At 38.9% G+C, this 16,136-nt stretch overlaps 1 protein-coding gene across 1 annotated transcript in view; it reads right to left on the reverse strand.

Moving 5' to 3' along the window:
* The window catches only part of Pld5 (phospholipase D family member 5), a 389,728-nt gene that overhangs the window by 34,478 nt on the left and 339,114 nt on the right, over positions 1 to 16,136 (reverse strand). Inside the window, exon 6 of the mRNA XM_076872901.1 lies at positions 3,768 to 3,965. Coding sequence (XP_076729016.1) covers positions 3,768 to 3,965 — 198 coding nt within the window. The remainder of the gene's footprint in view (positions 1 to 3,767; positions 3,966 to 16,136) is intronic.

Genomic DNA, 16,136 nt, shown 5'->3' on the forward strand with positions numbered 1-16,136 from the left:
CTACTAGAGCTAATAAATGAATTCAGCAAAGTGGCTGGATATAAAATCAACACGCATAAATCAAAGGCATTCCTGTATATCAGCGACAAATCTTCCGAACTGGAAATGAGGACATCTACCCCATTCACAATATCCTCAAAAAAAATAAAATACTTGGGAATCAACCTAACAAAAGAGGTGAAAGATTTATACAATGAAAACTACAGAACCCTAAAGAGAGAAATAGAAGAAGATCTCAGAAGATGGAAAAACATACCCTGTTCATGGATAGGCAGAACTAACATCATCAAAATGGCAATATTACCAAAAGTTCTCTATAGGTTCAATGCAATGCCAATCAAAATCCCAACGGCATTTCTTGTAGAAATAGATAAAGCAATCATGAAATTCATATGGAAAAATAAAAGACCCAGAATAGCAAAAGCAATTCTAAGCAGGAAGTGTGAATCAGGAGGTGTAGCGATACCAGATTTCAAACTGTACTACAAAGCAATAGTAACAAAAACAGCATGGTACTGGTACCAAAACAGGCGGGTGGACCAATGGTATAGAATAGAGGACACAGAAACCAATCCACAAAATTACAACTATCTTATATTCGATAAAGGGGCTAAAAGCATGCAATGGAGGAAGGATAGCATCTTCAACAAATGGTGCTGGGAAAACTGGAAATCCATATGCAATAAAATGAAACTGAATCCCCTCCTCTCGCCATGCACAAAAGTTAACTCAAAATGGATCAAGGACCTTGATATCAAATCAGAGACTATGCGTCTGATAGATGAAAAGGTTGGCTCCGATCTACATATTGTGGGGTCGGGCTCCAAATTCCTTAATAGGACACCCATAGCACAAGAGTTAAAAACAAGAATCAACAAATGGGACTTACTTAAACTAAAAAGTTTTTTCTCAGCAAGAGAAACAATAAGAGAGGTAAATAGGGAGCCTACATCATGGGAACAAATTTTTACTCCTCACACTTCAGATAGAGCCCTAATATCCAGAGTATACAAAGAACTCAAAAAATTAAACAATAAGAAAACAAATAACCCAATCAACAAATGGGCCAAAGACCTGAACAGACACTTCTCAGAGGAGGACATACAATCAATCAACAAGTACATGAAAAAATGCTCACCATCTCTAGCAGTCAGAGAAATGCAAATCAAAACCACCCTAAGATACCATCTCACTCCAGTAAGATTGGCAGCCATTATGAAGTCGAACAATAACAAGTGCTGGCGAGGATGTGGGGAAAAGGGTACTCTTGTACATTGCTGGTGGGACTGCAAAATGGTGAAGCCAATATGGAAAGCAGTATGGAGATTCCTGGGAAAGCTGGGAATGGAACCACCATTTGACCCAGCTATTGCCCTTCTCGGACTATTCCCTGAAGACCTCAAAAGAGCGTACTACAGGGATACTGCCACATCGATGTTCATAGCAGCACAATTCACAATAGCTAGACTGTGGAACCAACCCCGATGCCCCTCAATAGATGAATGGATAAAAAAAATGTGGCATTTATACACAATGGAGTACTACGCAGCACTAAGAAATGACAAAATCATGGAATTTGCAGGGAAATGGATGGCACTAGAGCAGATTATGCTAAGTGAAGCTAGCCAATCCCTAAAAAACAAATGCCAAATGTCTTCTTTGATATAATGAGAGCAACCAAGAACAGAGCAGGGAGGAAGAGCAGGAGGAAAAGATTAACATTAAGCAGAGTCATGAAGTGGGAGGGAAAGGGAGAGAAAAGGGAAATTGCTTGGAAATGAAAGGAGACCCTCATTGTTATGCAAAATTACATATAAGAGTTTGTGAGGGGAATGGGAAAAAATAAGAAGAGAAATGAATTACAGTAGATGGGGTAGAGAGAGAAGATGGGAGGGGAGGGGAGGGGGGATAGTAGAGGATAGGAAAGGTAGCAGAATACAACAGTTACTATTATGGTATTATGTAAAAATGTGGATGTGTAACCAATGTGATTCTGAAATCTTTGTAATGTTTTGAATAAAAAAAAAAATTTAAAAAAAAATGACTTTCAATCAATATCTGTTGAATTAAAACTTAGTTTAATAAGAAATAGAAAATAAAATAATAGATTAAAATAAATAAATGAAAATAGAAAATAAAAGCATTGCATAGTTTGAGAGATTACCTGAGTAAACGTTTTACAACTCAATTTGTGGCTAACTCTTTTAATAAAAAACTTCTAAATTTGTCCTAGAATACAACAGAAACTTTTAACTTCTATAAATTTTATTAAAGACCTGAGACCACTTAACTCCTTCCCTTTTTAAGGGTCAAAATCTAAATTTATGCAACAACCTCATTCACTTATTTCTAAAATTCGAATTTTAAATTCAAAATCCAGTGATTATGCAAAATATGTTCATTCCAGGTATGTCTTGTTGCTTCTATTCTGTTCTGTTGGTCTGCTTGCTTGGGGCATCATTTCACCCTGTTTCCTTTCACTGTTCATATATGAGTTGATCTTCTGGTTTTACATACAGGCTCTTGAGACAAATGAAATGTGTATATGAAATAGTTTTGTTAGTACAAGGCCCTCTGCAATATGCTACTTGCTACTGCCATTCTTGACCTCCACATTAACATTAAAAAAAAGAAAAAACAAGAGTTCTTAAAGTTCTATTTGATGAAAATCCTTCATAGTCCATTTTCTACTCTTCATATTTATGTGAATTTGTGATTTAAGACAAACAACTTTAACTTCCTTTTCCCCTCTAGTACTACCTTTGTAAATGTTTGGATTATGATTTCATGAGAACAGGCAAAAAGCATATAATTCACTCTTCAATTAAATGCTCTTTAATGACATAAAAGTGGTTGGCATAAAAGCACTGATATCAATCAAGGGAGAAAAAGCAGCACAATATTAAATTGGGATCACAGTTTGGAGAAGTTTCTTGGAGTATCAGGATCAATTTAGAAGTCTGATTCAAAGTCAGACTTCTAAGATCTCACCCCAGATGGATGAGAGTGGAGTGGATCAGTTCCTGGGTGGGGGAGGAGGGATTGTCAATCTCCATTTAAACAGGCTCTCTAGCTGATTCTTAGGTACGCTGAAGTTTGAGTATCTATCTATGGTGTGTGCTCCCCATGTCTCTGCAGGATAGCTGAGGAGTGTGGGCAGTAGTGTGGTGGCCCAGGGAGGTAATGCTGACAGGGGAAGGGGGAGTTGTTGGTTTTCAATGGAGGTGAAATGGAGACCTAGAAGCGGAGTGTAAGAATCCTTGTCCTGCTAAGTGGACCTCTTGTCTTCCAGTTCCAATTAAATTCAGTAGTTCTGCTTTTGTCTGTTTTACACACCAGGATTCCCTTGGATTTATCAAAAAGTTCTTCTGATAAAACATCTAAAAAATAATTTATACAGGGCATGGAAAACAGGCTAATCAGCTTTAGTGTCAAAAGACCAAAATGGACTTCCCATGTGTTGACATCTTTATTTGTAGACTACTCACAATTGCATGTCTACCTTATGGAATGACTGTGGGTACCAAATCAGGCAACCCAAAGTATCTGAAACCAGGAATGATTATTAAGATGTGTTATTGTTATTACTGGGGACAGCATGTGACAGAGGATACGAGAGGACACATTTGAACTCCTCGAGGGATGCATTAGAACTAATCTAATTTTTTTTTGTTCAATGTAAGATCACACTGAAACATTCACACTTAATAAAGAGCCTTTAGAGGAAGAAAGAGAGGAAGGGGGGAGAAAGAGGGCAGACAACTCACCGACACAAATGCTTGAGATTTGGTGTCATTCAGCTGAAGTTGCAATTTCTTTTCATTGTCGTAGACTCCATAGAGCCTCTTGGACCAGGTCTGAGGTACTCTGCTTTTGAATTTTAATGAACTATATAAAGCAAATATCCTTTGTAAATCTAGGACCAGGCAGCTGCAGTTGTAGAAGATGACACCAAGCTCTTTCATCTGTGAAATTAAAATTGAAAGCATCAATGCCATGTGTACCTGATGGTGTTATTTTCAGATAAAAAATTGCAAAAAATGCAGTAGCAGTGACATTGTTTTTCTTGCATTTGTTGTTACACAGAAGTATATAGCTATTGTTACTTTATGGTATATAGAAAAGATATATTATAAAAATGCTGAAGTAATTAAGTAGAACTTTGGGGTGCCTTTTGCATTTTGGCTTTACAGATAATTTCCCCACATCTATCTATATTTTTCATATTGGCTCTTCAGATTTGTTTTCTTGACACCATTTTTTTGGGTATAGATCCTTAAATTGTGCAGCAAGACATAGGGTTACTGTTAATTGCAATCTAACATAATGGTTAGAATCATGGATTCTGGAGTTGCAATGCCTGGACTTAGGTTGTTGCTTCACAATGTTATAGTTGTGTGACTTTGGACAATCTAGTAATCTGTGGATGTTGGTGTCTTATTCCATAAAGTGGAGATGAAGTACTTATTTCATATAGTTGTTATGAGATTTAAGATGGTTAATACACATAAGGAGGTTAGAATATAAAGGTTGCAATTATCATTCTTATTAACATTGCACAAGCCTCAAGAGTAATAGCCCAATAGAACCTTGCAACAAGGAGCCCTTAGAGATTATTTTGTCAGCCCCCCTCAATGCATGCATGAAGAAAGGAAGGGTCTTAAAGGTAAATAAAAATAAGTTAGAGATATATTCAATGGTAAATTAAAAATCTGCAGGTTTTCTGACTCCTGATCCAATATGCCCAGGAACATAGCTGTACTGGACTTGTCTGAGTCCAGTATAACTTTGTAAAAATCACAAATGTTTTCTGATTTAGTCAATGAAAGTGACAAAGTTGAATTTTCATTAGGAAAGAACAGCACACAAATATGTATCAGTTTCTATCAGATATGACTTGATCACCCAGCATGGGGTTTGTTAAGGGAGACCTTGGTTTTTGAGGAATCTGGGGTCCACTGATATTAAACTCCTTTCTGACCCCCTTTTCCAGCCCCTACTCTAGATGCTTAACTGGGGTTATAGGAGAGGTCACCCACTAGGTAAGAGCCTGTGTCACCTTGACCTGGGAACTCTCCAGTACCACATACCATGGTGGTCCTTCCATATTCATCTGTACTGGTCCTGCCACTATTTTTTTCCAGCTCTACAGTAATCACAAAATAGATGGACATAAGTTATTTAACCCACTGATGGCTTTTTTTTTATATCCTCTCTAATGCAAAAAATGAAACAATGAGCATCTCTACATAGATCTTTGTGCACGCGTGCAAGTATTTCTTTAGCATAGATTCCTAGAATTGAAAGGACAAACACATGAAGGACAATGAGAGGCTGAGGAAATGAAAGGACAGAGTGGGAGAGCCTATCAGTAGGTGCAAAAGCACTGATTCCAGGGGTGATACAGTCAGAGCTGTGTGGCTTGAAGATGAGCTCCACCAAGAGCTCTTGAGCGGGGAAGGGGAGAATGTGCGTGTGTAAATATTCTTTTCTAATGGCAGGGGGTAGAACTGGAGGCACAGGGATGTTGAATCCTCAGGAGCTTTTGTACTGGGATCAGCAGTTTGATATTTATACTGAAGGTCACTTGGAGGCAGGGAGTGAGGGAAGGGCATCACCAAGCTATGAACTGGAAAGGTCACCTTTGGCTTTGGTGTGGAGAAGAGAGGGGAAGGATGAGGGCAGCTGGGGACAGGGCATTCAGATCCCCAGTCTTGGCAGTGGCTGAAGGAGACACTTACACATTCTTTCTTTCTTTTTTTTTTTTTCACTGAATCAAAAGAAGAAAATTTATTGAAAATCGAGGAAAATCAAACAGAAAAATAACCTCAAACAAGTAACAAAGCAAAGACTAAAAGGAAATAAGAGGAAAAAAATACTTAAGACAAAGCTCCAAACTATTTCAAAATGATGAAATTGTATTGGATATGGTATCTAAAAGATGCAGGTAGGGGATGAAGATCTGATGTGGGTGTGGCTGTCAGCAGAGGACTGTGGGAAAATCCTTGTGGGAGAGCAAGATCCTTCATTCCTGGAGATGCAGGTAGCTGCTGCAGTGGGTTGCAGACCAAGATCCCCATAAATTAGGAAAGATAGTGATAAAATTGGCTAGGGGCAGGGGAGCATCAAGGGAAGGAAGTGCACCCAGGAACACTCATTCCACTCCTAGATTGGAGACCCAGACACTCCCAGGTGACACAAATGACAGGTGGGGACAACAATTAGATGGAATAGTAGCCAGAGTGAGGACCTGTGGGACCTGTGGAATGGGGCAGGTGCAGAACCCCCATCCACTCAGAAATCTCCTGGACCTGATTTGTCTGGTCTTCAAGGTCACCTTCCTCAGGCTCTGCAGTGGAGAGTCTCTTCAAGGAAGCTTCCAGTTCCTCATCCTCTCCCCTAAGGGGCCAGGCACTCTCCTGGGCACTGCCCCAGAGGTTCCCATAGGCCTGGGCCTGAATGGAGAACCTTCTGAGTCTTCTGGGGCTGGGGTAGTGGACATCTTTGCAGGATGGGCATGTACAACAGAAGCTAGACCAGGATGGGCCTGCCCAGGTTGAGTGTGCCCAGGTTAAGTGTGCCCAGGATGAGCCGGCCGAGGCGTCGTGCAAATGGCTGATTGCCTGGTTCAGGGTTCGGGTATATCTTCTGTTGCACCCTAAACCAATTCTTCACGTGTTGCTCCTCTAGGCCAAGGCGGGAGGCCAGGGCCACCAAGGTACCGTGGGATGGAAAGGGTTCCTCAGGGAAGTGTGCCTCCGGCTCCTACATCTGCTGCTTGCTGAGGAATAAAATAGACCAATCCGAGGCCGATGGGCCCAGCATATTGCAAAGGCTTTCGATCTCATCCATGGCAGCGGTGGCTCCGTTCAGCAGAATGGGTCCTAGACTTACACATTCTTATGTGTTCTCTAATCTCACAGATTTACAGAATCTGCCTATAATAACTTCTAATGAGGGTCAGAGTTGTAGCTCAGTGGTAGTGCACTTGCCCAGCATGCATGAGGCACTGGGTTCCACCCTTAGCACCACATAAAAATTAATAAATAAAATAAAGGTATTGTGTCCACCTACAACTAAAATAAATATTTAAAAAATAACTTCTAAGAGGACTAATCTCATTTCAGGTTAATGATCCTATTGTCTGTCGAGTCTCTGATGACAGGGCCTAGAATATATTAGAATCTGCATCAGGACTTTTTGCTTTGAGCTTTTTCCCAAGTTGAATCAATGCTAAGACCTTATCTTCTTCAATGGAATCTGGAGCACTTTATTGTTTCTCAACTTTTCTATCAGGTTAGCCTTTATCCCTAGGCTCTGTGCCTGGTGATGGGAGTGAGGACAGAGAAGCAGAGACTGGCTTCTGTGTGGGTAAGTAGCTGTCCCACAGGCTGAGGCCTCCCTAACATCTTTCCTGTGCCTCACAGGAACTTTGGGCTGATGATCTTGTTCTTCTGACCTTGCCCAGTGACCTTGCCCACTGTCAGGAAAAAACAAATGAAAATCCTGGACTCTAAGCCCCCAAATGTGGGTTGAATCCTAAGGTCTTTCACCAGCCAAATACAGGGCCTATACAGAAGTCAACTGACATCCTAGACTCTTATCTAAGCAATGAAGGGTTTGGTTCGTAGTCTACATGGGTCTTCCAGCCTGGCCATCTTTGAACACAAGCTGAGAGCTGTCCTTGGTAAACAACTTCCTGCTCAGTTTCCAATCACTTCTCCCTCCCTGATCTCTAATACTGTTCAGAGAACTTTTGTCAGGACAAGCTCCTTTTTGCTTCTGCATGTGTCTGGTGATGTCCTGGGGTTTGAAAGTCAGACAAGGTAGGTTTGCATCTTGGCTCTACTCTTTGCTTATTGAATAGCCTTGAGTAAGTTACTTAACTCTTAAATTTCAATTCATCTGAATAAGTTTTACTGTTGGAATTTAATAACAATAATTTTGATAAATAGTATTAATTGGCACTCAATGATCAGTATCAATGCAGGCTTTAGATCAACAAGCCAACTGTTCTCTCTGCATGCTTCCTGCACCTATTAACCATTTGGTGCAGAGCTCAATACAGTCTTGTCATTAATTAGAGGAACTGCCTTAAAACCTCAACATTATCCAAGCCTGAGTATAGCCAGAAAAAGAATACCATGAAAGTCAAAATCTAGGGAATCATTTGACTTTTGGGGCCAAAAGGCAAACTCAGTGGCCATGAGTTTTACAAAGGTCAGATCTCTTTGGCATTTTTTTGTTTTGCTACATGAAACCTTTGGTATTTCCGTGGTTATTTGCTCATGCATAGCCAACATGCATGTTTGCAATTCTCTGTTCAAAGTTTGAATAAGAAGGTGATACATCCCTGTCATCTACTTCTTTCCTCAGGATACTTGTCCCCTAATCTGTGCATGGGGGGCAGGGTCATGCCCTCCTTGCGTGGCTGGAGATGGATCAAAGCCAACAACAGTGGCTGTGGAGCAAAGCAGCTGTCCTGACTGGCCACTGTTGTCTTTTCTACCAACATGTAGAATAATACCATACAAAGCAGCCAAAGTAGTACTGAAAGATCTCCATATATGAAGAAAAATAGCTTCTCTGAAAAACTCTTATTTTGAAAATTGATATTCAGAAGGATGCCAGGGTGGTGACTCGCACAGCTGTAAACACAGAAAAAAGAGAGACCAGTCTGACCTAATTAGGACACGGCAAGTCCTCTCCTGGAGCAAGCTCGAAGACACCAACTCCACCCTGGCCAAGGCATTTCTTCACTGCCTTCATCTATAAATAGGTATACATCCTAGGGTTTCCAAGAAGAATAAATAAAAAGGTACAGGTCAAACATCAAGCTTCTGCTCAAACAGCAATAGCTGCAGCCATACCAAGGTCCACCATCTTTCTTCTGCCTTTCAAGGATTCTTCTACTACACCATTGCTTTAAAGAGTTGATTTGCTGAACCAGATGTTGCACAATCCTTTATCTACAAAAAAATTCACTTTAATCACTAACATGACATTTCCGTCACAAGTGTGAGAGGACAAAATTCATTCATCACAGACCATTTGTGGCTAGACTGAATGGGTGCCAGAATGGTTGTAACAGATGACTATTTGAGGTGTATGAAATATGACATTTCCACTTCATTCTCCAGTTCAGCTCTACTGGTCATGCACTTCAGTGTTTCGCAGATGAAGATGGTGTGGCATAAACAGCACAGTAGAGGGGACAAATAGGGGATGGTGAAACAACAATGTGTTACTCAATGTTTTCCTAGGATAGTGCATACAGAAGAACACAGGGAAAGGGAGTAGTTTGTAGCAAGATCACAGGCTGCCTTAAATGTCTGTTGAAAGGTCTCTGTGGGGACAGTAAAGTAGTTGAAGATTTGGGGAAGGGGAGAGACAAAGTAGAGTAGTTCTACTAGTCTTATGGGAACTTCTCTTCTGGGGTTTGAAATCTGGACATGCAGAGCATTTATGAAAGATCCCAGGCTCATAAAGGAAGATTAAGTAGAGGGGAATGGATGACCTTCTTTGTGGCTTTTCTGTAATATCTGAGCCCGTGGAATGCAATGTCTAAAACTTTTTGGTCAACTGCCCCTTGAAGGCACCCAAATTTGGAACCAGGTTAAGAATAAAAAATAAAAGCATCTGGTCATTGGGCTTCCAGGGAATTTATCAACTGAAATAATTGTTTAAAAAGAATTGGATATTTAAAACAATAACTAGATGCTGGCTTTGGGAATCAAGTGGCACAAGGCATTATTAGTTCTATTTAATGAATGGGAGCCAACAAATGTTCTTTCTTCATGAAAAGTTAATTTTTATCAAATAAAAATGCACACACTTAAAAAGATAAAAATAATGTAAAAGACCATAATGTACATAGAACACTGATAACTTGGTCACATACTAGGACACTATTAACTCTTTGTTGAGGGAGTGTGTATCTTTTCTTCAGGTCCAAAATATGGCCAAAATGTTTGTTCTAGGACAATTATAATCATAGTTATAATTATGTCTATATTGCGGAGAGATCTATACCTATATCTCATCTACATCTAAAACTATATCCAGATCAATATCAATATCTATATTCATACCTGTATCTATTTCTATATCTACATCTATGTTCATATTCAGATCTATGTCTATGTCTGTTTACACCTACATTATATCCATTTCCAGAACTTCATATACATATGAATATAAAGAAATATGGGCTGGGATTGTGGCTCAGTGGTAGAGCGCTCGTCTAGCACATGTAAGGACCTGGGTTTTGATTCTCAGCACCACATAAAAATAAATAAATAAAATAAAGATTAAAAAAAGAAATATATATATGTATATATATACATATATATATATATATATTCATACATATGTATATATAAATAAATGCAAGCAAAAACTCTGAAGTTATAAATATAAGGTGTTCATCAGAACAGGACATGTTTTGAAGTAATGTTTTAGTTCCCATTTCAGAGAAGATCACTGAGGCCATGGTCACTAATCTTGCTCCAGGTAACTTTACTAATTGGGAATTCATAGTAGAACTCATATGTGATCCCAGTTTGTTTTGACTCCTAAGTCTGACTCTTTCCACTGCTTCACTTGCCTTCACTCCTCATATCCTTGGGAGAGTTCCCTCAGCACATTCTACCATACCAGATGCAGACATTTTTTAAAAGAGGCATTGATTTGCCCTATTAATCTCAGAACACTTTCTTTTTCAAAGGTGGCTAGAACTAAAACACTGGACATTCTTAACTAGAGATGTTTCTATGCTTACATGTGATTAATTGAACAAAAGCCCATTTCCAACAAAAGCATGGAAGAAGGACCAATGATGCCATTGAATTAATACATGTCTAGGTCATATTGTACTTAGGGTCCTACTAAAGTCAACAGACAACAACGTTCTCAAGACTCATGCAATTCTCACTGTAGAATATGCCAGGAAGCTCAGCTGGATTTTCCTGGCTCCCCGTTAAACCATTTCATGGACACAGTTAAACCAGAACACTAACATCAGGCTGTACCTCTCTGTGACCACCCACGATGGGTCCAGAGAAAAGCAAGACCACATTGTAATTCTGAGTGAACACAGACAAAAATATTAATGTTCTTTAAGTTACAAAAGTGGCCAACTATCCTCCAGCTTGGCTAATAAAAGAGACTGCTGTTTATTTACTAACTACTGCTTAGCTTCATTCCATTCTTACCTCTATACGGAGAAAATCTGTTAAGATAGTCAATCATAGGATTGTCCCTACTTCCTAATAACATCCAATCCTGAACAAAGCCCTTCTTTCTTAGACACTCCCTCAAATAATCTTATACAAGCCTAGACCTCATAATTTGTTTTTAAATCTACTTACTGAGACACTCCTTATTATAACAAGATGAATGTTCAGTCTCTCTATTCTCACTGGTCTCTGGCTAGAGGGTGATGACTCCACCTTATCCCTCTACATCTAGGGTTATGAGGTCACTGATGGTCAGTGTACTGGAACACAGTGACCAACACTTAATACATTGACAGTTGTTATTCTACCCTAAGTCACTTTCTAGATGAATGTATTAGGTATTTAATATTTTTCCAGATTCTCAGGTGAGGTGCTCAAGCACAAGATAAGAAATACTTTAAGGAAAATGAGCAAACAAAGGTAATAATGACATTTGTAGACAGAAATAAAGAAAGGTTATGCATTGGGAAGAGGCTTCACCCACTAGAACCTAAAGCCAAATAATGCTCCTGTGACATCTCCAGCAACACTGTATCTTCAGGTCTCTATCTCTGCTATATAACTCATTTTGGAATAACACATACTTTAATCTGGAAATCCTGTGAACCAAATCTTCAGCGGCTAATGGAAAAACTGGAAGCATAAAATAAAAATGCTTATTTTACGGCATCATAATTTGAGTGATGTTTGTCTCTTTAAGTATGATCAGATGGAAGGAAGCATATTTATGAACATCCTCAGCATATTTATGAACATTCTCAGTCCATTTATCACCATCAAGATGCAAGTAGTTACTGTCTCTCCATCTATTCTCTCTAGATTTTTCTCTAGCTACAAGTATTTCTAATAACTCTTATAAACCGAGATTTAGTGTTCCTTTTACCCTGTTGTGTAAACTAAGTGGCTGATTTGTGAGCTTTTTTCTGCAACCCCTGACATCATTCCATCTATGGCTGTATTCAATTTGAGAATCTAAAGGCAAAGAAAAAAGCCAAGCCCTGCCCTCTAGAGGGGTAAAGAGAATTAAACTTCCTGTGGGTATCTTTCTCTCAGTCTTAGAATGACTCATTTCCATTTCTAGTTATACATATTTGATTCAGGCTGCCATTGAAGATGAAAAAAATAAAATTGGCTTTTGTTTTGCCAGTTTTCATGCAGAGCAAAAATTCAGGGCAAATTTATGAACAAACCTTGTAATAAATGCTGGCAGAAAATAAATAAATAAATAAATTTGGGCTTCTGACAAATTTCCTTGTCTATTTTATCAAAGGAAGAAAAAGGTAAAAGCTGATTGATTAGCAGAGGCATTCTTCATGATGTCTCAGCAATAAGACAAACCATACCTGCCAGAGCTTGGTCTCCTGTTAAGTGGCGGGTTGCTCAGCCCTACTTCACCTCAGTGGCTGGCTACACAGAGCTGCACATCCCAATGGGTTTCCCTGACTTTTCCGTTAAGTCACATGGGTGATCTATGCAGTCAGAATAAGTCAAACTGTTTACTGAATGGTCCAGTTGTTTGAAATAAAATAGCCTGGATAAGCTGGAGGTTTATCAGCTAATAATTCTTCAGAAGAGAAAAATTCCTAGGAAGGAATTGATTCTTTATTCCATAAAGTGGGTGAAGAGTTAATGATGAACCCACAGGGCTGAGAGGCATTGTTAAGACCTCAAACAACAGCAGCACCCTGTTAAGAAGCAGGTCCAAGGGCAATTATTTTGTTTAAAACTTGAGTTCTATCAATGTTCTTTCTTGTCTCTTGTACTGGGATGTTACAAGGTATGGGAGACTTTGGTAAGGGTGTTTGGGTTTCATACAAATGAGAAGACACTATCAACCCAATTCTTAGGGAGAAATAATAGAAGCAATGGTTGATTTATGAAAGTGCTGACTGTGTACCATGTATGGTTCGGGATGCTTTTCCTATCTGCATTCTTTAAACCTTAGAGTTCATTTCACAGGCAGGAAACTAAGGTACACAGAGGTTATGGTACCTGCACAATTGCACAGATAGTGAGCAAGGAAGCTGGGATTATGATACTCTAAGACTGATTTAATACTGCATTTTCAGAAAGAATTAATTACAAAGTGAAACCTTGAGACCAGAAGATTTTTTTGTGTGTGTGTGGGTAAGAGGCAAGTCCTGCTGGTTATTTGCATCTCCTCTTTTTTTTTTTTTTTTATAACCAATTGTTTTGATTTGCAAAACAATGTAAGAATTTGGGAAAACGTATAATTGCACCAGAAAAAAAAGTCTTACTTATTATTTTCTCACAATTATTGGAAAGGTGATTGGTGGTTATCAAAGAGATACAGGAAGCAAAGAAGCTGAGATCCCTTTTAGCTAGGAAATGAGAGGCAGTGTAACCAAAGACGGGCTTGATTTGATGGCTTTTATTGGTGAAGCAGAAGCCAAAGCAGGCATCTGATGGATGCTGTTGTCAGCAGAATGGGGAGAGGAGGGACATTAGCATCATTCTTTACTGTAATTCAGAATAATTAATATAAGTTAGCTTAACCGCCGCTCAATTTATCACTTACAGATGTCCAGTGCATTGTTTTTATGATTTTATAGAAATGTGAACAATTATTTTTTAAATTTTCCTGACAAAGACAAAAGAACCCGCAACTGTGAGCAACTTCCTTGCATCCAGTTTAGCTACTGATTTATATTCTGAGTTGCTGCAGGAGATTTAATTACTAGGAGCTCTAACTTCATTTTATTTCTGCCCTCAAGGTAAAATTTCTGCTGCTGGGGATTAAAAAAAAAAAAGAATTAAATCTTGGGAGCTCAAAGACAGCCTCCTGCTCAGAAGCATGCTGCTCTCCTGCCCCTTCGCTCCCTCAGTGGGTGGCTTGTGCCACTTAACTTATTGATGTCTTATTTTCTGTGACCACCAAGTGGGAATAATAGTGCTTGCTAGAAGGAACATGACTAACTGAAGAGGCAGGAGAGGATTCAAGAATCTTAGAGAACAGTTAGTTCAACCTTATTTTGGAAATTAGGAAACCGAGGTTTCAAAAGGGAAAGTGATTTATCATAGAAAAATGACCTGTGGTTTTGGGTCTTTTTTTCAATAATGTGGTTCCACTAGCATACTAGGTTCATTTGTAGGATGAATGAGAAGCCTGGCTTTTTGTCCACCTGTCTGCCTGCCTTCTCTTCTTTCCTCTTTCTTCCCTTACCTCCTCCCTCCGTCCTTCATATGTGTGTGCACTCCCGCACACACACACACATATACACACCTATGTGCATACATCTATATACATATGTGTGTATAAGTATGTGTATATATGTATACATATGTATATGAGTATATAAAAATTTGCATAATCATCACAACAACCCTATGAATATTCTCACCACTTTCTGTTATCCACTTCTACCACCAGGGAGAAACTTCCCTAGGGAAACTGGGGAATGAATCTAGCATGCACAATGATGGCTCTCCTTCTCCTTCCTGACAGCCTAGTCTCTGAGTGTTTGCTCCTTCTCTCCTTGGGGTGTGCACAGGCACAACCTGCAGATTTGCAGCTGCTCTGCCTTTAACTTGGTTAAATTCAATTCTGGGGAGTTGGTAAAAGGCCCAATCTGATCACATGTCTAAATTACATTTTCTATTTTGACTTCATTAGCGATAAACTGATAGTCTGTTCCTCTTCTGATTGCTGGGTGTATTTTTTTTTTAAATAGCATGGAGCTCATGAAATTAAGAGAAGACTTTTATTTATTAGATTCCTTAAAGTCCAGGAATGAGTTCCTATATTTAATATTCATAACCTCATTCTCCCGTAGATTTGGATCAGGTATGAGTATTCCAAGCAACTTCCACCTTCCCTTGCATAAGAAAGGCACTCAGCTAGAATTTTTAAAATGTAAACTTGTCTCTGTGCTATATCATAATGTATTTTTGACTTATCCCTGTTGCTCATAGATCTGCTGTATTTTTTATGTTAGTATTCAGCACGCCTTCTCCACAATAGTGCTCTGAATACAGCAATTGCCCAAAATGTTCCAACACTGGTTAATAAATTGATATCCCACCCTCACAGAGAAAGTATGGGTTGGAGTATGAAAACACAATTGAGATAAAACAAATCTTGTCTGATCCTTTAGTTAGTTCCTAGAGCTTAACTCCCCTAAATTAGCCAGAGCACTTAGGCCTTGGTATTAGGTTCATACCCCCATGGTGCATCATATCAAATCTTCTACACATCTAACCAACATCTGTCTCAGACATGATTTGGGGATGCTAGAGAAAGCATTAATATCCAAAAATAGGAAGATTGAAATCTGGAGCATTCTAATGCAACAATTTCACATTTGCAAAGTGTGTGTGATCAATTTTCCCACATTTTTTATTGATGCATTATAGTTGTACAAGATGGTAAGATTTGTTGTTACATATTTGTTTATGCACACACTCCAACAATATAATTTGATTGTAGTCAATTTTTCAGCTCATGGGATTAAGTTATCATCTTAAAGGATCTGGAGTTGGGGAGATTCTCCCTTTAAAAGGGATATGGAAGACTCTCCCTTAAAAAGGAATAGAAGACAGTCCAACAGCTTCTTGGTCACTGGCTAACCAAAGGATATAAAATATGGTGTGTTTCACTGAGCTTGAATAGGGATTTATGTGAGGGACTGGGTAAATTTACTGCAAATAATTTAATATAATTTTCCCCATGAATATAATCAAAATCGTCTTAAGAAACAAACACAATAAAAACAGATTTTAGGGTTCTCTTATTTGAAATCAGATCAGCAATATCATGAGAGAGAAGGGCTTCCAACAATATTACAGAAGCAAATGTCTTGAAGATTGTCAAGTACTCAGTCCAATGTGGTTTAAACATGCAAGATTCTTTAATGTCAGAATCATCATATAAAGTGTATC

This window comes from Callospermophilus lateralis, chromosome 13 (genome assembly GCF_048772815.1).
Source record: "Callospermophilus lateralis isolate mCalLat2 chromosome 13, mCalLat2.hap1, whole genome shotgun sequence".
NCBI lineage: Eukaryota > Metazoa > Chordata > Mammalia > Rodentia > Sciuridae > Callospermophilus > Callospermophilus lateralis.